The sequence below is a fragment of the Pseudophryne corroboree genome, chromosome 11, assembly GCF_028390025.1.
Source record: "Pseudophryne corroboree isolate aPseCor3 chromosome 11, aPseCor3.hap2, whole genome shotgun sequence".
In the NCBI taxonomy this organism is placed as follows: domain Eukaryota; kingdom Metazoa; phylum Chordata; class Amphibia; order Anura; family Myobatrachidae; genus Pseudophryne; species Pseudophryne corroboree.
This window is the reverse complement of record NC_086454.1, coordinates 299,107,958-299,135,385: the sequence shown is the minus strand read 5'-3', so window position 1 is coordinate 299,135,385 and position 27,428 is coordinate 299,107,958. Positions and strand designations below refer to the sequence as shown.

Here is a 27,428-nt window from a genome sequence, read left to right as displayed (position 1 = left end):
TCGGTCATTTAATGACCGTCAAAGACTCCTGCATCCAAGCACAGATCACCCCGTTGCCACTGCCATCCACACACACCTCTCTGGGAACAAGTCCTATATACCATATGAACAAGGGTAATTCAACTACCCTAATTCACACCTGTCCATCCCACAGGTGCTCCGAACATGCCCCTCATCAAACCAGTCTGCGTTCCAGCACATTGCGCATGCGCCGACCCCGGCCATGAACTCACTTCCTGTTTCAGCGTCTCCTGATTGTAAACAAACCACCAGTCCGCCCTTTCTGCGTGAGTCATCGCCTACCTCACGTCCAGGGGCGGTACTGACTCCTGCTGCTGAATATTCATGTTAGCGGTTACCATGGTAACCCGTCGTAAGTGAACCACCGGTACAATCCCGTGGCTCACAAACAGGGGAACCTTACCACTATCAGTGCCCAGCATATAACATCTTAGTTACAAATAATTCATATACCAGCAGGTCTTCGTGATATTTCATTCTGAACACACGTCAGTAATACATGTCATATTCACAGCTATCACTGTGTGCTTGCTCCAGGTACAATCCTGATGCTCACATCACAGCAAGCTATGCTACCACTGGTAGACGCTTATCATTAAGATACAACTTATAGACCGGGTCGGCACACCGTTCCGCTGTCGGCACCACTGGATAACAAGTAAAGCATATTTCATAGAGCCTCCTGTGTATACCAGAATAAATCAATGAAATGCTCCAAAAAAACACTATTTGTAAAACAATGCTTCAGACATCAATATATTTCTATATCCCTGGGGGGGGGGGGGGGGGGGGCGTGCAATGTGACAACAATTATTTAAAACATTTTTTTACCCAATGTAACAAATATCATACCAATCTATTATAAAAACTGTTAATGTATAGACATCCTAGCACTGACACATACAAAAATGTAATACGTTATTCCCTAGTTACTTAGTAATCCTTATTCTAATCTACTTTTGTGCATGTGATGCATATGTAAACTATCCGTATCATCAATTAAATGTTCACAAAAAAACAACGAAAATTAATGTTGTCATTAAGGCCACGTGGTATCCTTGTATCAAGTCTATACATCCATTTGGCCTCCCTTTGTAAGAGTAAACGTCCACGGTCACCTCCCCGACTTGATTTCGGGATGTGGTCTATAATCATACTTTTCAAAGAAGCAACTTGATGACCATTCTCCAAAAAATGTCTTGCTACCGGCTTGTCGCTTTGCTTGTTTATCAAGGCTTGTCTAATGGACAGACGGTGATTAACCATCCTCTCACGGAATGTTGTAGTAGTTTTCCCTACATAATAAAGCCCACAAGGGCATATTAAGATGTAAATTATATGGGTAGTCAAACACGTCACATAATGCTTAATAGGTATTTTCTTCCCATTATAGGGATGAGCAAAAGTCCTTCCTGTCAGCATGCCATTGCATGTCGTGCAACCGTGGCAACGATAACAGCCTTGTTTGTTTACATTAAGCCAAGTCCGTTGTGCATTGATGTCAAAATGTTTAGTAGGTTGCATTAATAATTGCTTTAAATTAGGTCCCACATATATATGTATATAATCACATAATCCATCTGTACCTGGGTGCGCCTACCGCCGCGTCTGAGACGCGCACGCGCCCCATTCACTTGACGGATTGCCTAGTCACGTCGGGAACGATGCTATGCGATGGAGCTGTATCAGATGAGCGCGGCTCCATATGTGCATATGTATGTGTATATATATGTGTATATATATATATATATATACACACACACACACACACACACACACACACTGTAACAGGAATGTTGCTAAAATGCGCTCTGCTACAAAAAATTCTACGAGCGACCGTCTCCAGGCTTATTAAAAAACAAGAAGCATCTTTTATTCAGGTTGCTCATTTACAGGGTTAAACATAAATAACAGATCACTGTCTCTAGCATAAATAACCAGGGAGTTTAGGCCCTGTCTCACTCCCTTTCCCTTAATAAGGAACCCTCCAGGTCCCGGCGACCAGACACTAGTGCCCCAGTCTTCCGAATCCCACTGTCCCTAGCAGGCCTATCACCTAGGCACTAACTGCCATCACGAGCCCTGACTTATGGGAGAGACTCTGCTTTAAACCCAGCAGCTTCCTGGGCTGAGAAGCCCAGAAGACCTGGTCTGGGCCCAATGGATGGGAACCCGGTCCAACCACACTTCCCTTCCACCCCCAGGACCCTGTGAGCGGCTTCCACCAGCCACTCTATCAGCGGCACAAGCCACTATTAATTCCCTAGGGTTGTTTCTAGGTGGGAAGGGGCATCATAACATGGGCTTTCTCTGGGATCAATTCTATCATGCCCCTTCCCACTTCTGTCCCTATTAGAAAAATGGGAGAGGGGCAAACCTCTTTCTGGATAGAGTAGAGTAATGGTGAATATTGTAGCAACTGCAGATTACCTCTAAAAATGCAGCTTCAGAAGTATAGTTCTTACATTGATTTTTCCCTGAATAAGATGACATGTCCCAAAAAGCTGTTGTCAGGGAAGTTGAAGTTGAAAAATAAATGTGATTTTCTACAGCTTGGACTTTATCTATAAGAGGAGGATGAGCTAGGAATTCCCATCTCAGTGTGATACACCTGATGGTAGACCGTGCATATTGCAGTGCGGAATTTGTGTCTAACTCCTGCAGAAACCAATTACAGAAAACAGCAGTAAATCTACATGAAGTAGAGAAGGATTTGTTTCAGATAAAAGCATTAATGACTGAGGAGTTGGGTAGGAGGAGGTGTGCCCTCATACACCCATCTTCAAATCACGCCAAATAGCCCCGTTTGGCAAACCGACTTTGCGACTAAGCTGTTCCATGTGTCTCTCCATAGACTTTATTACAAAATATGCATCTTACGAGCCACCAGCAATTATCAAAAAGCTGCCACTTCGTAAAAAAAAACCAAGACTGTGCCTACAATAGGAGGAAGGGCTCTTCTCCAGGATAAGCAAATAATACAGTAATCTCACAAATATAAAACAGTTAAAAGGTGGCACAGAGGAGCATTTTCACACCAAGGCTTTAGAGATCTACCGGAGTTCCAGCTCAGTTCATCTGGAAGATTCAAAGACTTCAGTCGTTATTGCTGTTGTTATATCTGTACTTCTTTTGGTGACCTCTGTGGTCTTCATGTAAGCATCTGCAACGGAACATGGGGAACATGTGTCCTGCCTCTGCAGCTTTCAGCATGATGCCAAAGGAAAATACTGGGTACCACAATACTGGAGGCCTAATCCAGAACTGGACAAAGTTGGTTCAGCTCTGATAAGTGGTGAAGACCAGTCATGATGCAGAGGCATCACAGGGGGGAGCGGACCGCACCCGAGTGTCACCACAATGCCGCCTCCTCTGCAGTTACACCACCAGAGAGATGTAAATGGGGAAGGGGGATTCCCCGCAAGGTTATGCCCCCAGATAGAGGCAAATGCGTCCACTCTGCCTTTTTCAGGGTCGGTGGGTGTCTACTCCCCTCACTGGGTGTCACCGACCCCGGTGCCCATGGCCGGATTAAGGCATGGGCGAGAGGGGCGGTCGTCCCGGGGTCCCCACACGCCGTTGGTCCGCTGAAAGCAGCATCTGAATACATATTGCATATAGGGGGTAATTCTGAGCTGATCGCAGCAGGAACTTTGTTAACAGTTGGGCAAAACCATGTGCACTGCATGGGGGGCAGATATAACATGTGCAGAGAGAGATAGATTTGGGTGTGGTGAGTTCAATCTGAAATCTAAATTGCAGTGTAAAAATAAAGCAGCCAGTATTTACCCTGCACAGAAACAAAATAATCCACCCAAATCTACCTCTCTCTGCAAATGTTATATCTGCCCCCACTGCAGTACACATGGTTTTGCCCAACTGCTAAAAAATGTCCTGCTGCGATCAACTTGGAATTACCCCCATAGAGCGTATGTATTCAGAAGCAGTGTAGTACATGGGAACAGCAGCGCGGCACAGGCTGTGAAGGAGGACCCAGCAGTGGCTGGGACTCGGAAGCAGTGGCGCGGGCGGCACGGTCAGTGAAGGAGGCCCTCCCCTAGCCCCACAGTGAGGACCCAGCAGTGACTGGTACTCGGGAGCAGTCCAGGCAGTGAGGAATGAGCCTCGTGGAAGGATCCCCACAGTGAAGGCTGCCGCTGCCGGGAGAGCTCCATTAGAAGACCTGGGGAGTGCCTTGATGGTGCCAGAGAGGAGCCGCTGGTGACACTGCTGTGGGTGAGAACCATGGTTAAGTGTGTATGTGTGTGTGTGTGTGTGTGTGTGTGTGTGTGTGTGTGTATATGTGTGTCTGTATCTGTGTCTCTGTCTGTCTGTGTCTGCATGTCTCGTACATTTTTTGGGTGGGGGCCCCCACAACTTTGTTGACCTGGGGCCCCCACAACCCTTAATCCGGCCCTGCCAGTGCTTCCACTGAATGATGCCAGGAGATTACTTTGTTGATATTTCTGTAGGTACAACTGTGAAACTTTAATGCATGTTTCCTAAGGTGAGCTTGGGACAGACAGAAGCTTGGGGGTAATTCAGACTGGAACGCTTTGTGGAGTGCAAACGTGCAGCGGCCGCACAACGCGTGCACACCCCGGGAGCTCAGTAAGATGCTATTTGCGGGGCGGGAGGGGACGTGCCAACGGGGTGCGTTTGGTGGGGTGCGGTCCAGACAATGGAGGCATGTCCGGATTGTTGGGGGGGGCGGGCCACGGCGGCTGCGTGACGTCACATGCAGCTGCAGGCGACCTGGAATGCGGTGGCTAGCTCCCTGCCAGCGCGCAGAAGCTGTGCAGGTAGGGATCTACTAGCCAGGTGCAAAAGCATCACTGCCGTGCGATACTTTTGTGCCTGTGCAGGGGTGGGGGGGGGGTAGGGCCTGATATGCGGGCGGACTAGCCCTGAGCTGGGTGTCCCCCACATCAGAGTAAATGATTGTAGATGTGCTAAATTTAGGCCATGTCACCAACCAGCCAGGAGGAGATAGAGGAAATGAGAGGGGTTCCTTATCAAAATGCTGTTGGTAGATTGATGTCTGCAAGTATTGGGACTCGTCCCAACATCACACATGCAGTGAGCCGGGCAAGCCAGTTTGCAATTAACCCTGGGAGGCAACGCTGGATTGCAGTCAAAAGAATCTTAAGGTACTTAAAAGGTACAAGTTTATTAAAGTTGGTGTTTACAAAATCAAAAGGTACGACTTTGGAAGTTTTCTGTGATGCCGATTGGGGATCAGATAAGGATGACCGTCGTTCCTATACGGCAGGGGTGGCCGGACTTATGGGATCTGGGATCTACATTTTGTTCACTTACTTACCAGTGATCTCCCAGCGTCAAATAACACCAATAGTAATGCCCACATTTAAAAATAGCATTAATAATGATGCCATCAATTAACAGCACCAATAATAATGCACACATTTAAAAATAGGATTAAGAATGACAACATCTAATAACCTCCCTCTGTGCAAATCCCCCCCCCTTGTGCAGATACCCCGCTTCCACTCCCCTGCATAATAGCCCCCTGTACAATACCCTCCTCCGTGCAAATCCCTGACTTTGCAGATACCCCCCTTCCAGTCCCCTGCATAATAGCCCCCTGTACAATAATCCACTCTGTGCAGATCCTCCACCCTTTGCAGATCCCCACTTGTGTATAAAAAAAAACAAAAAACCCTTTACCACGTAAATATACCACGCTTTGTGCAGATCCCCCCTTGTGTAAAAAAAAAAACTTTTGTGAAGATACCACGCTCTGTGCAGATCTCCCCCCTTTGCAGATCGTCCCTCCCCTTGTAAAGAAATCCCCCTTTACATAACTTACCTGACAAGTTGTCACGCTGCCTAGCTTCAGTCCTCCCTCTTCCCGCAGTCACGGCTCCCGCTTTCACGCTGCATGGCCTCCCGCTGGCTGCTTCTACTGTTGTCGCCACCACCGGCTGGATCAAACTGGATCCAACTAGCGCCAAGGCTCCTCACATCGCGGGTGACGTCATTACATCACCTACACACCCGCACACTACACCCCTGGAAACTGTGAAGAAAAGCAGCGGCGGCAGGCTCCTTACAGTTTTTTTCTGTTAAGTCTGTAGCGATCTACTGGCGGATGCTCCGCGAGCTACCGGTAGATCACGATCTACCTTTTGGCCACCTCTACTATATGGGATACTTGTACGTTTGGCAGGCGCAGCCATCAGCTGGGCGAGTAGAAAGCAACCCACTGTTGCCCTATCCACCACTGAGGCGGAGTACAAGGCACTTACAGAAACTGCAAAAGAAGCTTTATGGATAAAGGAGACTTTATGTGAGCTTTGCCTTCTTTACCACAGTGAGACTATCAACATTGCGTGTGAGAACAAGGGAGCAATTGAATTGTCTTCCAGCACCAAGCATGATGGATGGTCCAAACACATTGCCATTAGACATCACTTTATCCATGAGTTAGTGGAACACAAGTCTGTCAATGTGGATTACATAGCAAGTAAGAGCAATGCTGCTGATATGTTGACAAAGGGACTGTCATCACTCTTGCTGAATATGTTCGTGATAAAATGTGGACTGGAATACTTTTGAGAAATGTTGATTTGTTTTACTGTTTGCTTACCATGTTTTATTAATGTGTTTTCGGTTACAGGAAAACTTTATTGAGAAATGTTTTTGATAAAGTGTTATGCAATTGTATGTAACCGGAGACAGCATTGAGCGAGGGGGGGGTGTTAGACAATGGATCACTCTGCAGTCTGTCTCCATTCCCAGCACTAGAGGCAGCTTCCCTGCTCTAGTGTTTTCCCTCCTAGTGTCAGCTCAGTGCAGGAGGAGGTGCTTAGTGAACAGTCTGAGAGAGTTCTTCCTGGGAGAGACAACTGCACTGACATACAGCTTCTGCTCTCCTGTGTGTGTGACCTTGTCTACCCTGCAGCTGCACCCTGTGTGTACTAAATCGCTGTGTCGCCGCTGTACTGCTTCACATATATACTGTGAGTTCCTGCTGCTGCAGAACATCTATATACTACAAGCTGTTATCTCTGTTATATGAATAACCAAATCATCCTGGTTAAGTGCCGTTGTGTGGACTAACATCCCTATCCGACACTGCAACACTCTGCCAACATAAATGGGGGGAGTGGTCCGTGTGCTCCCATTATAGATACACGACTAGGGCAGGGCTATCCTTGCCTTCTGTTTCATATCACTATGCTATACAACGTGGAGCTTTATAAATAAATAATAAGAAGAATAGGTGGACACGGCTGCACAGGGAATAATTGGGATGTTTCTTATAAAATGCAGGATATCTGGAAGAATGCATCAGACATGATCCCATACAGTAACAACAAGAGATCATTTCGTAGTCCCAAATAGGAAAAGGATCCATAAAACACGCACAGTGTAACCCAACTACTTTGATTGGATCGCCTTTGCTCAGTTTAAGCACATTTGTAAAAGCTGCACATCACTTTGTGCAATGAAACCAATATACTTAATAAGCAAAAAAGAAGATTGGCCAAATGGGATGCAGTCACTTTACCTCCAATCATAATCCCGACGGACTATATACCGACACCCATTGACCGATGGTCGAAATCCCGACAAGGTCTAAATACCGACACGGACTAAATACCGACATGTAAAATACCGACAAGGTCTAAATACCGACATGTAAAATGCCGACAGGTCGAAATACCGACACAAGTTTTTCATGATTTTTTTCATTAAAACCGACTTGTTCATACTTTACCGTCCCAGTGGACCTGGAGGGGGAATATAATAGTGTGCCGAGCGCAGCGAGGCACCGTGCCCGAAGCATGGCGAGCGCAGCGAGCCATGCGAGGGGACGCGGTACACTTTATATGGTGTCCATGTTGATTTATGTCGACATACACACAAAAAACATAAAAAAATGCATGTCGGTATTTCGACCTGTCGGCATTTTACATGTCGGTATTTAGACCTTGTCGGTATTTTACATGTCGGTATTTAGTCCGTGTCGGTATTTAGACCTTGTCGGGATTTCGACCATCGGTCAATGGGTGTCGGTATATAGACCGTCGGGATTATGATTGGCGGGATTTCATACCGATCCCGGCCAAATGTTATAGTAGACATACTGGGTGGAATTCAAATGTTTGAAAAGTCGGTTGGGTGTCTCTTTTCTCCTATCTATTAAAGCCCGTACACACTGGTCGATATATCGGCCGTTCTCTTGAACGGCCGATATATCGCGGGACCGTCGGCCAGTGTGTACGGCCGATACGTCTGTGAACTCCGTCGTTCAGACGTATCGCGTCGGCCGCGCAGCACAGCCGACGGCCAATATATCTACCGATATATTGGCGCGTCGCTGTGTGTGTACGGGGCAGTCGGCCGACCGTCCGTACACATGCTGCGGCGGCCGGCGGTGATTGACAGCTGAACTGGGCGGGCGTGTGTACACGCCCGCCCAGTTCATGACGTCAGTCCCCGACGGATCGGGCAGTGTGTATGCACAGCACACTGCCCGATCCGTCCATAGATATATCTGCAGATCAATTGATCTGCAGATATATCTATTAGTGTGTACCCACCTTTAGATAGGAAAAAACAGACTCCCAACTGACTTTTCAAACATTTGAATTCCACCCACTGTATAGTGTTAATGTAAAATAAATTGCCCTGTGATCTGTTAATCTGAAATATCGTCATATGAATCAGTACTAGTGAAATATAAGTGACTGGTACTGTGAAGAAGTGTAACAATACATCTTACATTGGAACTGTGCGCCTCTGCGACATTACATAGCAACAAAACATCTCTACAGCAAATGGTTTAATATGTTATGGCACCGTTGTGTATACCTGGGGGACATATCATTTCATTATTTATCATTGTATATCTCAGCAGGATGGTGATGTTTTATTCCCCACTGTATTATTATATATTAATCTGTGTCATCATGGAATGGAAAAGTCCTGGATTGGCGCTAAATGAATGAATTAACTTGTTTTTCATAAAGGATAACTTGTTTTAATGGCATGATGTTGATTCCTCAGCTAAATGTCAATGCCCAGAATCCTTTGCTATATTGAAGGTACCACATTCAGCATAATTATGTGAGAGGATCAAATATGACATGTCGGCGCTCATGAGATATCTAACATTTTAATTGCATAATATGTCATTACCTCTACCACTGTCTCACCACCCACTGACATTAGAGGGTATGTACTCACCTCATTAGCTTCATCTCTCCTCTGCTGTTCTACTTTCTGCTGGTTTTCCTGGTACACACGATCAACTGCTCTTCTGAAATAGAGAGACGGTAAGGCTAATTTATAACCATGCAAATCCTCGGCTCACATGCTCTACTGTGCCTACTTGTACTCAGTCTTACATTTAAGCACAAATATATGATCCACAATGGTGCCACCTTATATTATTTACTATTTGGTTCTGACCGCCCACCTGGCAAAATTCCCGGTGGGCCCCACCGTTTGAGGCCCCACCTGCTTCTCTCATACAAGAATCCAGACCGTCCACTCAAATTATACATTGCTACCTGGTAGAGGGGGAACACAGATGAACATGGCTACTTGGTTTGTTTCTGTACAAACTACACCAACATACACCCTCCAACTAGACGTTGGGTTGAAATATCTAATGTTTTCTTGTGTGAAAGTAACATTTAAAATACAGTATACAGGTTGAGTCTCCCTTATCCAAAATGCTTGGGACCAGAGGTATTTTGGATATCGGATTTTTCCGTATTTTGGAATAATTACATACCATAATGAGATATCATGGTGATGGGACCTAAGTCTAAGCACAGAATGCATTTATGTTACATATACACCTTATACACACAGCCTGAGGTTAATTTTAGCCAATATTTTTTATAACTTTGTGCTTTTAACAAAGTGTGTGTACATTCACACAATTCATTTATGTTTCATATACACCTTATACACAAAGCCTGAAGGTCATTTAATACAATATTTTTAATAACTTTGTGCATTAAACAAAGTTTGTGTACATTGAGCCATCAAAAAACAAAGGTTTCACTATCTCACTCTCACTCAAAAAAGTCCGTATTTTGGAATATTCCGTATTTCGGAATATTTGGATATGGGATACTCAACCTGTATTGCAAATGAAGTAGTGAAAAATAAATAAAAAAAATAAGATTTTACTTACCGGTAAATATATTTCTCGTAGTCCGTAGTGGATGCTGGGGACTCCGTAAGGACCATGGGGATAGACGGGCTCCGCAGGAGACATGGGCACTTTAAGAAAGAATTTAGGTTCTGGTGTGCACTGGCTCCTCCCTCTATGCCCCTACTCCAGACCTCAGTTAGAGAAACTGTGCCCAGAAGAGCTGACAGTACAAGGAAAGGATTTTGGTAATCCAGGGCAAGATTCATACCAGCCACACCAATCATACCGTATAACATGCGATAACAACCAGTTAACAGTATGACAAATAACAGAGCATCAGGTCAAACCCTGATGCAACCATAACTTAACCCTTATTGAAGCAAAACTATATACAAGTATTGCAGAAGAAGTCCGCACTTGGGACGGGCGCCCAGCATCCACTACGGACTACGAGAAATAGATTTACCGGTAAGTAAAATCTTATTTTCTCTAACGTCCGAGTGGATGCTGGGGAGTCCGTAAGGACCATGGGGATTATACCAAAGCTCCCAAACGGGCGGGAGAGTGCGGATGACTCTGCAGCACCGATTGAGCAAACACAAGGTCCTCCTCAGCCAGGGTATCAAACTTGTAGAACTTTGCAAAAGTGTTTGAACCTGACCAAGTAGCCGCTCGGCAAAGCTGTAATGCCGAGACCCCTCGGGCAGCCGCCCAAGAAGAGCCCACCTTCCAAGTGGAATGGGCCTTAACTGATTTTGGCAGCGGCAATCCAGCCGCAGAAAGAGCCTGCTGAATCGTGTTACAGATCCAGCGAGCAATAGTTTGCTTTGAAGCAGGAGCACCAAGCTTGTTGGAAGCATACAGGATAAACAAAGACTCTGTTTTCCTGACCCTAGCCGTTCTGGCTACATAAACCTTCAAAGCCCTGACCACATCAAGCAACTCGGAATCCTCCAAGTCAGTAGTAGCCACAGGCACCACAATAGGTTGGTTTATATGAAAGGATGAAACCACTTTCGGCAGAAATTGTGGACGGGTCCGCAATTCTGCTCTATCCGCATGGAAAACCAGATAGGGGCTTTTATGAGACAAAGCCGCCAACTCTGACACAAGCCTAGCCAAAGCCAAGGCTAATAGCATGACCACCTTCCACGTGAGATATTTCAACTCCACCGTTTTGAGTGGTTCAAACCAGTGGGATTTCAGGAAACTCAACACCATGTTAAGATCCCAAGGTGCCACTGGAGGCACAAAAGGGGGCTGAATATGCAGCACTCCCTTTACAAACGTCTGAACTTCAGGTAGAGAAGCCAACTCCTTTTGAAAGAAAATGGATAGGGCCGAAATCTGGACCTTAATGGAACCCAATTTTAAGCCCAAATTCACTCCGGACTGTAGGAAGTGAAGGAAACGGCCCAGCTGGAATTCCTCCGCATTCCTGGCCTCACACCAAGCAACATATTTTCGCCATATACGGTGATAATGTTGAGCTGTCACGTCCTTCCTAGCCTTTATCAGCGTAGGAATGACCTCATCCGGAATGCCTTTCTCTGCTAGGATCCGGCGTTCAACCGCCATGCCGTCAAACGCAGCCGCGGTAAGTTTTGGAACAGACAGGGCCCCTGTTGCAACAAGTCCTGTCTTAGAGGAAGAGGCCACGGGTCCTCTGTGAGCATTTCTTGCAGATCTGAATACCAAGTCCTTCGTGGCCAATCTGGAACAATGAGTATTGTTCTCACTCCTCTTTTTCTTATTATCCTCAGTACCTTGGGTATGAGAGGAAGAGGAGGAAATACATAGACCGACTGGAACACCCACGGTGTCACCAGGGCGTCTACAGCTATCGCCTGAGGGTCTCTTGACCTGGCGCAATACCTCTGTAGCTTTTTGTTGAGGCGGGTTGCCATCATGTCCACCTGTGGCAGTTCCCACCGACTTGTAATCTGTGCGAAGACTTCCTGATGAAGTCCCCACTCTCCCGGGTGGAGGTCGTGTCTGCTGAGGAAGTCTGCTTCCCAGTTGTCCACTCCCGGGATGAACACTGCTGACAGTGTGCTTATGTGATTCTCCGCCCAGCGAAGAATTCTGGTGGCTTCCGCCATCGCCACTCTGCTCCTTGTGCCGCCTTGGCGGTTTACATGAGCCACTGCGGTGATGTTGTCTGACTGAATCAGAACCGGTTGGTTGCAAAGCAGGGTCTCCGCTTGACGTAGGGCGTTGTATATGGCCCTTAGTTCCAGGATGTTGATGTGAAGGCAAGTCTCTTGACTTGACCACAGACCTTGGAAATTTCTTCCCTGTGTGACTGCACCCCAACCTCGGAGGCTTGCGACTTTGGAATATTTAGAATCCAGCCGTGTTGCCGTAACACTTCCAGAGAAAGTGCTACGCTGATCAGCAACTGCTCTCTTGATCTCGCTTTTATGAGGAGATCGTCCAAGTATGGGATAATTGTGACTCCTTGCTTCCGCAGGAGTACCATCATTTCCGCCATTACCTTGGTAAATATTCTCGGTGCCGTGGAGAGACCAAACGGCAACGTCTGAAATTGGTAATGACAATCCTGTACCAGTGCCGTTTCTAGCCGCCGCGGCACTTTGTTACTCCTTATCGCCTCTCCCGAGCGCTCCTGCTCGGGGGGCGGAGTTTCGCGGAATGACGCGTTGCGTTGTGACGTCACGACGCAAACGCTTCATTCCGCGAAACTCCGCCCCCGAGCAGGAGCGCTCGGGAGAGGCGATAAGGAGATAAGCATGAAGGAGGAGGCGGCCGGCGCGAGGGACGTGAGGCGGCGGGACCGAAGAGTGGGAAGACGTAAGTATTCTCACTCTCTTTCTCCCCCCCCTCTCCCCCTTCCTTCCCCTCTACTTGAAACCTGCCTGCCGCTGCCGCACTGTGTAAAATGGGGACACCTGCCTATGGGGATACCTGCCTGCCGCACTGTGTAAAATGGGGACACCTGCCTATGGGGATACCTGCCTGCCACACTGTGTAAAATGGGGACACCTGCCTATGGGGATACCTGCCTGCCACACTGTGTAAAATGGGGACACCTGCCTATGGGGATACCTGCCTGCCGCACTGTGTAAAATGGGGACACCTGCCTACGGGGATACCTGCCTGCGTACTGTGTAATATGGGGGCACCTGCCTGCGTACTGTGTAATATGGGGGCACCTGCCTGCGTACTGTGTAATATGGGGGCACCTGCCTGCGTACTGTGTAATATGGGGGCACCTGCCTGCGTACTGTGTAAAATGGGGATTTCTGCCTGCCACGCTGTGTAAAATGGGGATACCTGCCTGCCGCACTGTGTAAAATGGGGGCACCTGCCTGCGTACTGTGTAAAATGGGGATACCTGCCAACCGTACTGTGTAAAATGGGGATACCTGCATTCCGTACTGTGTAAAATGGGGACACCTGCCTGCCGCACTTTGTAAAATGGGGACACCTGCCTGCCGCACTTTGTAAAATGGGGACACCTGCCTGCCGCGCTGTGTAAAATGGGGACACCTGCCTGCCGCGCTGTGTAATATGGGGACACTTGCCTGCTGTAATGTGTAAAAAGGGGACTTTTTTATTTTTATTTTCCCCCCCCTGTGGTGGGTGTGATGATATCAGATGAGGCCATGCCCACTTTAATGAGACCACGCCCATTTTAATCAGGCCACACACTTTTTCTTTTTATGGCTATATGGGGGAGGGGGGGCACGCATTTTTTTTTTAGAGCAATTGGGAGGGGGGGGGCGCATTTTGAAATCTCGCACTGGGAGACAAATTGTCTAGAAACGGCCCTGTCCTGTACCACAAATCTGAGGTACGCCTGATGAGGTGGATAAATGGGGACATGAAGGTATGCATCCTTTATGTTCAGAGACACCATAAAATCCTCCCCTTCCAGGCTTGCGATGAGATGACCGCTCTCAGCGATTCCATCTTGAACTTGAACCTTTTCAGCTATATGTTCAGGGATTTTAAATTCAATATAGGTCTGACCGAACCGTCCGGTTTCGGGACTACAAACATGGTCGAATAATAACCCCTTCCTTGTTGAAGGAGGGGAACCTTGACCACCACCTGTTGAAGATACAATTTGTGAATTGCAGTTAACACTATTTCCCTCTCGTGGGGGGAAGCTGGCAGGGCCGATTTGAGGTATCAGTGAGGGGGCATCTCCTCTAATTCCAGCTTGTATCCCTGAGACACAATATCTATTGCCCAGGGATCCAACTGGGAGTGAACCCACTTGTGGCTGAAATTTCGAAGACGTGCCCCCACCGGGCCTAGCTCCGCCTGTGGAGCCCCAGCGTCATGCGGTGGATTTTGTAGACGCCGGGGAGGACTTCTGTTCCTGGGAACTAGCTGTGTTGTGCAGCTTCTTTCCTCTGCCCCTGCCTCTTGCAAGAAAGGACGCACCTCGGACTTTCTTGTTTTTCTATGATCGAAAGGACTGCATTTGATAATACGGTGCTCTCTTAGGCTGTGAGGAAACATATGGCAAAAAATTTTACTTTCCAGCAGTAGCTGTGGAGACCAGGTCCGAGAGACCCTCCCCAAACAATTCCTCACCCTTGTAAGGTAAAACCTCCATATGCCTTTTTGAGTCAGCATCACCTGTCCATTGCCGAGTCCACAAGACCCTTCTGGCAGAAATTGACATAGCATTTATTCTAGAACCCAGTAAACTAATGTCTCTTTGAGCATCTCTCATATATAGGACAGCGTCTTTAATATGCCCCAAGGTCAACAATATAGTATCCTTGTCTAAGGTATCAATTTCCTCAGACACGGTATCCGTCCATGCTGCTACAGCACTACACACCCAGGCCGACGCGATCGCCGGCCTCAGTAAGGTACCTGAATGTGTATAAATGGACTTCAGGGTAACCTCCTGTTTGCGATCCGCAGCATCTTTGAGGGTAGCCGTTTCCTGTGACGGCAGGGCTACCTTCTTGGATAAGCGTGTTAAAGCTTTGTCCACCTTAGGGGAGGATTCCCAGCGTAACCTGTCCGTTGGCGGGAAAGGATACGCCATAAGAATCCTTTTGGAAATCTGCAGTTTTTTATCTGGAGATTCCCAAGCCTTTTCACATAACTCATTTAGCTCGTGTGAGGGGGGAAAGGTTACCTCCGGCTTCTTTTCCCCATACATATGTACCCTCTTATCAGGGACTGGGATTTCCTCTGTGATGTGCAACACATCCTTAATTGCTATAATCATATAACGGATGGATTTAGCCAATTTTGGCTGTAACTTTGCATCATCGTAATCGACACTGGAGTCAGAATCCATGTCGGTATCTGTGTCAACAATTTGGGATAGTGGGAGCTTCTGAGACCCTGACAGCCTCTGCGACATAGGATCAGGCACGGGTTGGGACCCTGACTGTCCTGAGGCTTCAGCTTTTTCTAACCTTTTATGCAAGGAATTAACATTATCATTTAAAACCTTCCACATATCCATCCAATCAGGTGTCGGCGCCGTCGGCGGAGACACCACATTCATTTGCTCCCACTTTGCTTCCACATAGCCTTCCTCGTCAGACATGTCGACAAAAGCGTACCGACACACCACACACACAGGGAATGCCCTTTTTGAAGACAGTTCCCCCACAAGGCCCTTAGGAGAGACAGAGAGAGAGTATGCCAGCACACACCCCAGCGCTATAAACCCAGGAATAACACAGTAACTTAATGTTAACCCAGTAGCTGCTGTTTATATATTGTTTTTTGCGCCTAATTATGTGCCCCCCCTCTCTTTTTACCCTCTTCTACCGTGTATCTGCAGGGGAGAGCCTGGGGAGCTTCCTCTCAGCGGAGCTGTGGAGAAAAAATGGCGCTGGTGAGTGCTGAGGAAGAAGCTCCGCCCCCTCGGCGGCGGGCTTCTGTCCCGCTTAAATATGCAATTTTTGGCGGGGGCTCATACATATATACAGTGCCCAGCTGTATATATGTTTAACTTTTGCCAAAAGAGGACCAAATGCTGCCCAGGGCGCCCCCCCCCCTGCGCCCTGCACCCTACAGTGACCGGAGTGTGTGAGGTGTGTGGGAGCAATGGCGCACAGCTGCAGTGCTGTGCGTTACCTCAGTGAAGAACGGAGTCTTCTGCCGCCTGTGAAGTCTTCTTTGCTTCTCATACTCACCCGGCTACTGTCTTCCGGCTCTGCGAGGGGGGCGGCGGCGCGGCTCTGGGATCGGACGGCGAGGGTGAGATCCTGCGTACGATCCCTCTGGAGCTAATGGTGTCCAGTAGCCTAAGAAGCAGGACCTAGCTTCAGAGAGTAGGTCTGCTTCTCTCCCCTCAGTCCCACGATGCAGGGAGTCTGTTGCCAGCAGAGCTCCCTGAAAATAAAAAACCTAACAAAATACTTTCTCTCAGCAAACTTAGGAGAGCTCACTGAAAAGCACCCAGCTCGTCTGGGCACAGTATCAAACTGAGGTCTGGAGGAGGGGCATAGAGGGAGGAGCCAGTGCACACCAGAACCTAAATTATTTCTTAATGTGCCCATGTCTCCTGCGGAGCCCGTCTATCCCCATGGTCCTTACGGAGTCCCCAGCATCCACTAGGACGTTAGAGAAAGTAACCTATACTGTCATACCAGTGGTAATAAGTCAGATAATTCAACTACACTGGAATGTATTTGGCCTTTATTAGTCCAAATTGAGTTCTCATTGAGTTTTAGACATTGGTGGTCATTCCGAGTTGTTCGCTCGGTAATTTTCTTCGCATCACAGCGATTTTCCGCTTATTGCGCATGCGCAATGTTCGCACTGCGACTGCGCCAAGTAAATTTGCTATGCAGTTAGGTATTTTACTCACGGCATTACGAGGTTTTTCTTCGTTCTGGTGATCGTAATGTGATTGACAGGAAGTGGGTGTTTCTGGGTGGAAACTGGCCGTTTTATGGGAGTGTGTGAAAAAACGCTACCGTTTCTGGGAAAAACGCGGGAGTGGCTGGAGAAACGGAGGAGTGTCTGGGCGAACGCTGGGTGTGTTTGTGACGTCAAACCAGGAACGACAAGCACTGAACTGATCACACTGGCAGAGTAAGTCTCGAGCTACTCAGAAACTGCACAGAGAAGTCTTTTCGCAATATTGCGAATCTTTCGTTCGCAATTTTGATAAGCTAAGATTCACTCCCAGTAGGCGGCGGCTTAGCGTGTGCAAAGCTGCTAAAAGCAGCTTGCGAGCGAACAACTCGGAATGAGGGCCATTGTCTGGCGTGCATGGAGGCTCCATATCATATGTACAGTGGGGATGTAGTCAGGATCCCGGCGGTCAAAATCCAGACAGCGGAATCCTAACAGTGACAATGTCAACAGATCCAGATGGTGAGTCTTAAGGCCCGTACACACTGGTCGATATATCGGCCGTTCTATTGAACGGCCGATACATCGCGGGACCATCCGCCAGTGTGTACGGGCGATACGTCTGTGAACTCCGTCGTTCACAGACGTATCGTGTCGGCTGCGCAGCACAGCCGACGGCCAATATATCTAACGATATATTGGCGTGTCGCTGTGTGCGTACACATGCTGCGGCGGCTGGTGGTGATTGACAGCTGAACTGGGCGGGCGCCCGCCCGCCCAGTTCATGACGTCAGTCCCCCGACGGATCGGGCAGTGTGTATGCACAGCACACTGCCCGATCCGTACATAGATATATCTGCAGATCAATTGATTTGCAGATATATCTGTTAGTGTGTACCCACCTTTAGGGTTAGGGTTAGTTTTAAGGTTAGAGTTAGGCACTAGGGGGAGGGTTAAGGTTAGGCTGCGGGAGGAGTGGGTTAGGAACTGGAGGCGGGCTACGCTGCCAAAGTGGACAGTTAGGGTTAGGCTGCTGAAGGGGATGGTTAGGGTTAGGCTGCAGGAGGGGAAGGTTAAAGTTAGGTACCAGGGGGAGGGTTAGGCTGCAGGAGGGGACTGTTAGGGTGCTGAAGTGGATGGTTATGGTAAGTTACTAGGGGGAGGTAAGGGTTAGACTGCGGTAGGGGAGTTTAGGGTTAGGCTGCCAAAGAGGACAGTCAGAGTTAGGCTGCTGAAAGAGATGGTTTTATATATATATATATATATATATAGGTTGGTAGAACCAGAGAGAAACTACGCACATTTGAGGAACATCACCTTCAGACTCTCTCTGATGATAAGTCCATTAATTGGCTTGAAAAGCTGAAAAGCCAGGTCGAGACATACAGGCTTGAGTTGCTTAAATACAAGAAGGCAAAACTCCTTAAAGTACAAGCCGATTATGAGCATCATCGAGTTTATACCTGGCTAGCCAAAGCCACAGGTACATCAACCAGAGGGAAGACAGAGCGAATTTACAGACGGAGGACACAAAGACCTCATCCCAGCATTTCTGCAAGTGAAACGGACGAAACAGCTGTTTCAGATTCGGCAGTCTCCGCACAGGGTGTCCCTTTAGGGGCCGTTACTCGAGCTCTGGCCTCCGGAAAAAGAAGAAACCCACCAGACGGGGTGGCCAGTCGAGGCGGCAGGCGGGGAGGAAGACCACCCAGGCAGCGTCGGACTTAATCTTCAACCTGTCACATTCAGCATTAACGACAGCTGAATTAGCCGTCCTCAGCAGATGATTGTCATATGTGCCCACAAAAGCACCTGATATCTTTCAATGGAAGGTGGAAACTTTTAAATTTAATAGAAGTTTAAAACTCAAAGAACACTTTGATAAACACACTGATTATATACAGAAGGAGACGTCAGTTCCATTGATAAAGGGACTTTCTTCTGGTTCACAATTTGACCCGGTGTCACAGAAAGCGGCCATCAGAACATTCACACGGATGCTGGAACACCTGCAGGACGATCCTCCTCCGCATGTTTACAGCAATATGTCCAAAGAAGAACATCGCGCCCTCCAGGACTTAAGCAATAGACGGGACATCATCATCAGGGGCGCTGATAAAGGGGGTGCCATTGTCATATTAGATACTGGTGACTATATAGCCGAATGTGATCGATTGCTATCTGACAGCCAGACATATAGTCTGTTAGATGGCGACCCGACCGCTCGATTCAAGGCAGAATTGGATCAGATATTACTGCAGGCCAAATCAGAGGGGTTGATTACTAATGATATCTATAACAAATTGATGTGTCCATACCCGGTGGTACCCGTCTTTTATTACATTTCTAAGATCCACAAGGATGCTACGCATCCACCCGGGCGCCCCATTATCTCGGCTAGAGGCTTATTATGTGAGCCTATTGCCAGATACTTGGATTTCTTTCTGCAACCCTGTATTCAGGCTACCCATACACATTTGAAAGATACGAGCATGTTGTTGAGGCAGTTTGCACAATTAGGGCCCATCCAATCAGGCACGGTGCTGGCCACGCTGGATGTGGCCAGTCTATATACTTGCATCCCACACCAGGCTGGGCTAGCAGCCGTGAGACACCTCATCACCAATAACCCCAAGTACTCGGGCCCTGATGTAGACCTGTTCATTAATTTGCTGGAGTACACCCTTAGTCATAATTACTTTTTGTTCAATGGCAGGTTTTTCCTTCAGAAGACCGGCTGTGCGATGGGGTCAGTGGTGGCCCCATCGCTAGCCAATACATACATGTGGGAGGTGGAGAAACAAGTGTTTTTTGAGGATGTAGAGTTCGTAAAATCTATCGCTTTTTATACGTGATATATAGACGATCTCCTGCTGCTGTGGACTGGGGATGAGGGATCACTAGGTAGGTTAGTAGAGAAACACAATAACTCTCCCAGTCCGATTAAACTCACACTGTCCACCCACAGGTCTGAAATCTGCTTTTTGGATACTAAGATCTTGATACGAGATGGTGAGCTGCAAACCACACTATACTCCAAGCCCACTGACCGTAATACACTTCTCCGATATGACAGTTTTCACCCTCCAGCTTTAATACAAGGCCTACCATATTCCCAGTTCCTCAGGGTGTGCAGAATCACCAGCGCCCCTGATGAACTGGAGGTTCAACTAGAAGCCATGACTAATAGATTTTTGCAAAGGGGCTATCCGGCAGGCCTCCTGAAGCAAGCATGTGCAAGGGCCAAATCCAAGAATAGACAGGAATTGCTACAGGTTAAACAGCCCACAACCTCTGCCCCCAAGTTTGCTTGGGTAAACCAATTTAACACTACCAGCAGAAGGACCAATAAAAAAGTCAAACAATCCCATGATCACTTCCGACCCTAATCTACCCAGTTTAAAACATAGCAAAATCATGCCCTGCTACACCCGTAGTTCCAACATTAAAGATCTGGTGGTCAAGAATGATGTCACGGGATTTACAAAGATGCAGCCCGCGACACATTTTTGTCACGCAAGGCAGGTTGCTTTAAGTGCCTGGGCTGCACCACGTGCAGTTATATGCTGACGGGGGATTTCATTTCACATCCTCATACTGGGAAAAAGTTGAGAATCCATAAGCCACTAACATGTAATTCAACATTTGTAATCTATGTGTTGATGTGCCCCTGCAGTCTGTACTACGTGGGGAAGACGCAGTGTCTATTTAAAGAACGGATGGCCCAACACAGGTCTGCGATCAGGGCAGCATTAACATCAGGTAGTAGTGATCAACCTGTGGCGCGCCACTTTGCACAGAAGCACCACAATCTTGCTTCAGTGCGTTACAAAATAGTGGATCAGGTTCCTGATTCAGTGCGAGGGGGCAACCGAGCCAAAAAACTGCTGCAATTAGAGGCGAGATGGATCCATAAGTTAGACACGATCCATCCGCGCGGTCTAAATGAATATTTAAGCCTGAGCAGCTTTTTATGAGACAAAAGGCCGAGTGGTGTTAAACTGGATATAACAATATATCTGATTCTGCATGTCATAAGTAGCATGCAGCATATTAAAAGATCACATTAAATCGATGTGAGCATGTTAAACAACTTTACATTCTAGCTCTCTTAGACCCTGTGCCTTTAGTCCCTCAGCGAGACATTTTCTCACTGAGGGTACACACTAAGTATAGGGGTTATGGTGGTCTCTTTTTGCTCTTCTAATACGTTCTGCGTGATGGCGAGTCATGCACATCAACATCAGCAGTAGCGTGCCGTGTTTTAATATTATATATATGTGATTGTTTGTTCTCATTCACTTTTGATCTTTTAGATTTCACCCATTGTGTCAGCAATGTGTGTCTTATGCACTATGATTTGTTATACTGTCATTCACGATCGTGGCCACAGTGGCACTTTTATAGTTGTATTTTTGTTTTGTTACCATAGGGATCCATCCCCATGACAACGGACGTTCAGTGTCTGCGTGTACTCTCCCCGCGGCCGCGTCGCCCGGCTACGGAATGACGTTACTCTGGAGGGGCGGATACAGCCGGATCCGGAAGTGCGGGCTCCGTGGACCGGGACGCCGCTGGCCGTGTTGGAGATTGATGAGTCAGGGGCTGGTAAGTTATTTAAGTATTGTATTTGCACTGTTTGGCACTTTGTTTTGCTGTGTCCTGAGGAAGGGAGTGCGACTCCCGAAACGTAGACGCACAATAAAGCACGTTTTTCTACATTTGTGAAAGTCTCCTGAGTGCCGCCTTCTACCAACCTATACAGAGCCTGCCAGCTCAGGGAGGGCACCGGAGCTGTTACCCTGCGGGAACGAGGAGTGCCAGACCATTCGCTGTGTTTTATATATATATATATATATATATATATATATATATATATATGTATATAGTGGAGCAGTGAAGAAGGCGGCACTCACAAGATTCTTAGATGCGTTTGCTTTTAATGCGTCAAATCCAACATATGTTTTGGGCGGAGGGGGGGCACGGGAGATTATTAGACAGTATATACAGGGTGGTCCATAATAGTGGAATGAGAAAAGAGAATAGCATAAACACTGCAACATGGTGAACAGCACTTCGAACAAACGCTATAAACTCAAGAAAGAATAAAGACACGTTAAAATGAAGGACGCCATTTTTTAAAATGAAATTCTGCATCTGTTTGATATGTCACATGACTACCTTCCCAACTAAAAAATTTGAGTGGCATCCAAGATGGCCGCCATATTGGTGACATACACTAAAAAGTTTTCCCCCACTCCCATGTCATATCTGTAGACACTGGGATTAATATTTCCTTACACATTTCCTTCACACTCATATTTTATCCATAAAGGAGCCTGGACCATGCATGGTAGTATCCTTGTTGAGTGCAGGCTCTGTTCTCACAAATTGGCCAAGTCTCTCGGGGGACTGGCCACACCCACTATGGTGGCTGGCCACACACCTTAAGCCTTGTCCACTACCACTGTATTTCCCCCGGTGGGCCCTTCATTACCCAGTTTGATACGTTGTCCCGTCACAGCTTCTGTAGCCAGTAGTTTGGTATTTGTGCCTCTAGAGCTCACTTAGTGTAGTGCAGAACATATACAGAGACATTTTTATCTGCATCTGTCTACTGCAGCTACAATAAAAAGTTGTTTAGTTCAAGAAGACCAGGGTTGCCGACACATACAGTGAGCCTGAGTAATACAGGAGGAGTGGCCACATCCATTTGGGAAAAAACAACAACTGCAAAATACTGGCGCTTCTGCCTGGCCTCTCAGTCAGGCCTGATGTTTGAGGTGTCCGTCCAGTTCCTATGATGCATGAACACACTCCTCCTTCGGCAGCAGTGCATGAACATTTGTCCTTATTCTCCAACTTACAAAGTTGGGAGGTAAGGAAGCAGGGGCAGATTGGCATGCTGGGACGCCGGTAAGGATATCATTTGGCCGGCCTGGTCGTCCCCTAATTGGCTGCCCGTCAAGCCCCATGCAGGCTACCAGCCGCAATCGTAGCTGAGCTCTGATTGGGGCAGAGTTAACTGAAAGTGTCTGCGCATGCGCAGAAGCTCATGGAAGCACTTTAGAAATGGCTGCCGTCGGAGCTTCTGCGCATGCGCAGCAGCCCCCCTCCCCATAAAACTGTGCCGAGCCATCAGTCACTCCGCCTCCCTTTCAGTCCCGTCACGTGTTCCGCCTACCCTCCAGCCCCGGCCGTCACACTGCGCTGCACACGAAGCTAGCAGCCAAATCTGGAGCCGGCTACCAGCAGCAAATTCTGACTGAGTCACACACCAGTTGTGTGACAGTAAGTAGTACACCTTTTAGTAATTATATTGTGCCTGCAATATAATATAATATATATATAGCTGTATATATAGCTGTATATATATATATATATATATATATATATATCTCTCTCTATATATATACATATACATACAGTGCCGTAACTAGGCATTTTAGCGTTGTGTGCAAAAAACGACATTGGCGCCCCCCCCATGTAAGATAGGGGCAGTGCGCGCCGTAGTCGCGTGAAAAATATATAGGGGCGTGGCTTCATGGGGAAGGGGCGTGGTCACAAAATAATAGCAATTCATACTACGGTGCACAGTAGTCTCCATTATTCAAATTACGCTGCACAGTAGCGCCACTACACCAGGTAGAGCCCCTTTTATACATTACAGCAGACAGCGTCCCCCTTTTTACACATTACAGCAGACAGTCCTCCTTTTTACACATTACGGCAGACAGCGTCCCCTTTTTTACACATTACGGCAGACAGCGTCCCCTTTTTTACACATTACGGCAGACAGCGTCCCCTTTTTTTACACATTACAACAGACAGCGTCCCCTTTTTTAACATTACGGCAGACAGCGTCCCCTTTTTACACATTACGGCAGACGGTGTCCCCCTTTATACACATTGCGGCAGCCAGTCCCCCTTTTTACACATTGCGTCAGCCAGGCCCCCTTTTTTCATATTACGGCAGACGGTGTCCCCCTTTTTACACATTGCAGCAGCCAGTCCCCCTTTTTACACATTACGGCAGACGGTGTCCCCCTTTTTACACATTGCTGCAGGCAGTCCCCCTTTTTACACATTGCGGCAGCCAGGCCCCCTTTTTACCCATTACGGCTGCCAGTCCCCCTTTTTACACATTACGGCAGCCAGTCCCCCTTTTTACACATTGTGGCAGCCAGGCCCCCTTTTTACACAGTATGGCAGACGGTGACCGAGAGAGAGAGAGAGAGAGAGATTCTTACCATCTCCCCGCTGGCAGTCAGGCTCCTCGTGCAGCTCCTTCGGTGCAGGCATGTGAGAAGGAGGAGGAGGGAGGGGGACTGGAGCCGCAGCACCGCTATTTCATTGGTAGTAAGCGCCGCTGCAGCTGTCCCCTCTCCTTACGTATTGGCTGCCCGGCGCTGCTGTGGATGCTGGGATGGAGGAACCGCATCACAGCATCCACAGCAGCGCCGGGCAGCCAATATGGAAGGAGAGGGGGCTGCTGCAGCGGCGCTTACTACCAATGAAATAGCGCTGCTGCGGCTCCAGTCCCGCTCCCTCCTCCTCCTTCTTCTCCGCTGCCCGGCGCTGCAGCTCTCCTCCCCAGTGCGGCGGCGCACGGAGCAGACTTCAGAGGCGGCATGTAATGAGTCAATTTGACTCATTACATGCTGCTGGCCGTGCGCCCTCAGGGCAACTGCGCTGTGTGCCAGGCCCACTTGGCACACACGTAGTTACGGCCCTGTATATATACATATATATATATATATACACACTTGTAGAATAAGAGGCGGCACTCGAAGTCTTGAGAACATACTAAACATGTATTAAGTGCTACATCAACGTTTCGGGGACCACCTTCATCAGGATAAATGCAAGTGAAAAAACACAGTGAATATATAGACATACAGTAACTTACCCCCAAAACGGCCATGTGAGTAGTGTGCTGTATGTAGTGTGTGTCCCTTGCTGTCGACATGTATGTAGTGCACTTTACAAAGTGCCATGTGTGTAGTGTGCGTCCCCTGTTGCTGCCATGTGTGTAGTGTGCTGTATGTAATGTGTGCCCCCTGCCTCCATGTGTGTAGTGTGCTGTATGTAGTGTGCCCCTTGCTGCCGCCATGTATGTAGAGTGTTGTATGTTGTGCGTGCCACCTGCTGCCACCATGTATGTAGTGTGTGCCCACTGCTGCCTCCATGTGTGTAGTGTGCTGTATGTAGTGTGTGCCCACTGCTGCCGCCAGTGTGCGTGTGCGCTACCTGCTGTCGCCATGTGTGTAGTGTGCTGTATGTAGTGTATGCCCACTGCTACCGCCATGTGTGTAGTGTGCTGTATGTAATGTATGCCCACTGCTGCCGCCATATATGTAGTGTGTGCCCACTGCTGCCTCCATGCGTGTAGTGTGCTGTTTGTAGTGTATTCCCACTGCTACCGCCATATGTGTAGTGTGCACTACATGCTGCCGCCATGCATGTAGTGTGCTGTATGTAGTGTATGCCCACTGCTGCCGCCATGTATGTAGTGTGTGCCCACTGCTGCCTACATGCGTGTAGTGTGCTGTATGTAGTGTGTGCCTCCTGCTGCCGCCAGTGTAGTGTGCGCTACCTGCTGCCGCCATGTGTGTAGTGTGCTGTATGTAGTGTATGCCCACTGCTGCCGCCATATATGTAGTGTGTGCCCACTGCTGCCTCCATGCGTGTAGTGTGCTGTATGTAGTGTATGCCCACTGCTACCTCCATGTGTGTAGTGTGCACTACATGCTGCCGCCATGCGTGTAGTGTGCTGTATGTAGTGTATGCCCACTGCTGCCGCCATGTATGTAGTGTGTGCCCACTGCTGCCTCCATGCATGTAGTGTGCTGTATGTAGTGTGTGCCTCCTGCTGCCGCCAGTGTAGTGTGCGCTACCTGCTGCCGCCATGTGTGTAGTGTGCTGTATGTAGTGTATGCCCACTGCTGCCGCCATCTATGTAGTGTGTGCCCACTGCTGCCTCCATGCGTGTAGTGTGCTGTATGTAGTGTGTGCCTCCTGCTGACACCAGTGTGTAGTGTGCGCTACCTGCTGCCGCCATGTGTGTAGTGTGCTGTATGTAGTCTGTGCCCACTGCTGCCTCCATGCGTGTAGTGTGCTGTATGTAGTGTATGCCCACTGCTACCACCATGTGTGTAGTGTGCACTACATGCTGCCGCCATGTGTGTAGTGTGCTGTATGTAGTGTATGCCCACTGCTGCCGCCATGTACGTAGTGTGTGCCCACTGCTGCCTCCATGCGTGTAGTGTGCTGTATGTAGTGTATGCCCACTGCTACCGCCATGTGTGTAGTGTGCAGTACCTGCTGCCGCCATGCGTATAGTGTGCTGTATGTAGTGTATGCCCACTGCTACCGCCATGTGTGTAGTGTGCAGTACCTGCTGCCGCCATGCGTATAGTGTGCTGTATGTAGTGTATGCCCACTGCTACCGCCATGTGTGTAGTGTGCAGTACCTGCTGCCGCCATGCGTATAGTGTGCTTTATGTAGTGTATGCCCACTGCTACCGCCATGTGTGTAGTGTGCAGTACCTGCTGCCGCCATGCGTATAGTGTGCTATATGTAGTGTATGCCCACTGCTGCCGCTATGTGTGTAGTGTGTGCCCACTGCTGCCTCCATGCGTGTAGTGTGCTGTATGTAGTGTGTGCCCCCTGCTGCCGCCAGCGTGTAGTGTGCGCTACCTGCTGCCGCCATGTGTGTAGTGTGCTGTATGTAGTGTGTGCCCACTGCTGCCGCCATGTGTGTAGTGTGCTGTATGTAGTCTGTGCCCACTGCTGCCTCCATGTGTGTAGTGTGCTGTATGTAGTGTGTGCCTCCTGCTGCCTCCATGTGTGTAGTGTGCTGTATGTAGTGTGTGCCTCCTGCTGCCGCCTTGTGTGTAGTATTCTGTATGTAGTGGGTGTTCCCTGCTGCCACCATATGTGTAGTGAGTTCTATGTGTTTGTATGGGCCATTGTGTATAATTCTCTACTTATTGGGGCCAATGTGTTTTTGTTTTATTTTCCTGTGGGGGGCCAACATGTTTTTTTTTTCTTGTGCAATGTGTTTAGTCTGCACATGCGTATGAGTGCATGTGTCCCATGTGGTGTTCGCAAAGAGTTGCAGTACAGAGTCAGACACACGCACCAAGAAGTGTATTAGACGTTTTGCACATCCCTGGGCCGTTACAGGGGGTTGGCTAATCAGATGGAGATGTTTCATAGTAATGGGCTTGTTGTTGAAAGTGGCTGCACATAGAGATGCTGCATTGCTCAGATTGGAGGTCATACTCAGACGGGTGATCTGTGCCTAGCATAGAGCTGGTGCAAGTTACAATTGTGCGACTGACGGTGGCATCTAAAGATGCGCAAAGCATGATTGCAACATCTGTAGACACTGATAGTGGGTATCTCAGTCCTTGCACAGTCAGATGCACAGATGTACACCAGGGAAGGGCTATA

General features: G+C 48.2%; 1 protein-coding gene across 6 annotated transcripts in view; it reads right to left on the bottom strand.

Annotated features, from left to right (window-relative positions):
- LOC134969512 (serine/threonine-protein kinase Nek11-like) overlaps positions 1 to 27,428 on the bottom strand; it is an 840,206-nt gene that overhangs the window by 179,495 nt on the left and 633,283 nt on the right. For all 6 annotated transcript variants that reach the window (XM_063945508.1, XM_063945509.1, XM_063945511.1 and 3 more), the window contains one exon: positions 9,238 to 9,310. In XM_063945508.1, coding sequence (XP_063801578.1) covers positions 9,238 to 9,310 — 73 coding nt within the window. The remainder of the gene's footprint in view (positions 1 to 9,237; positions 9,311 to 27,428) is intronic.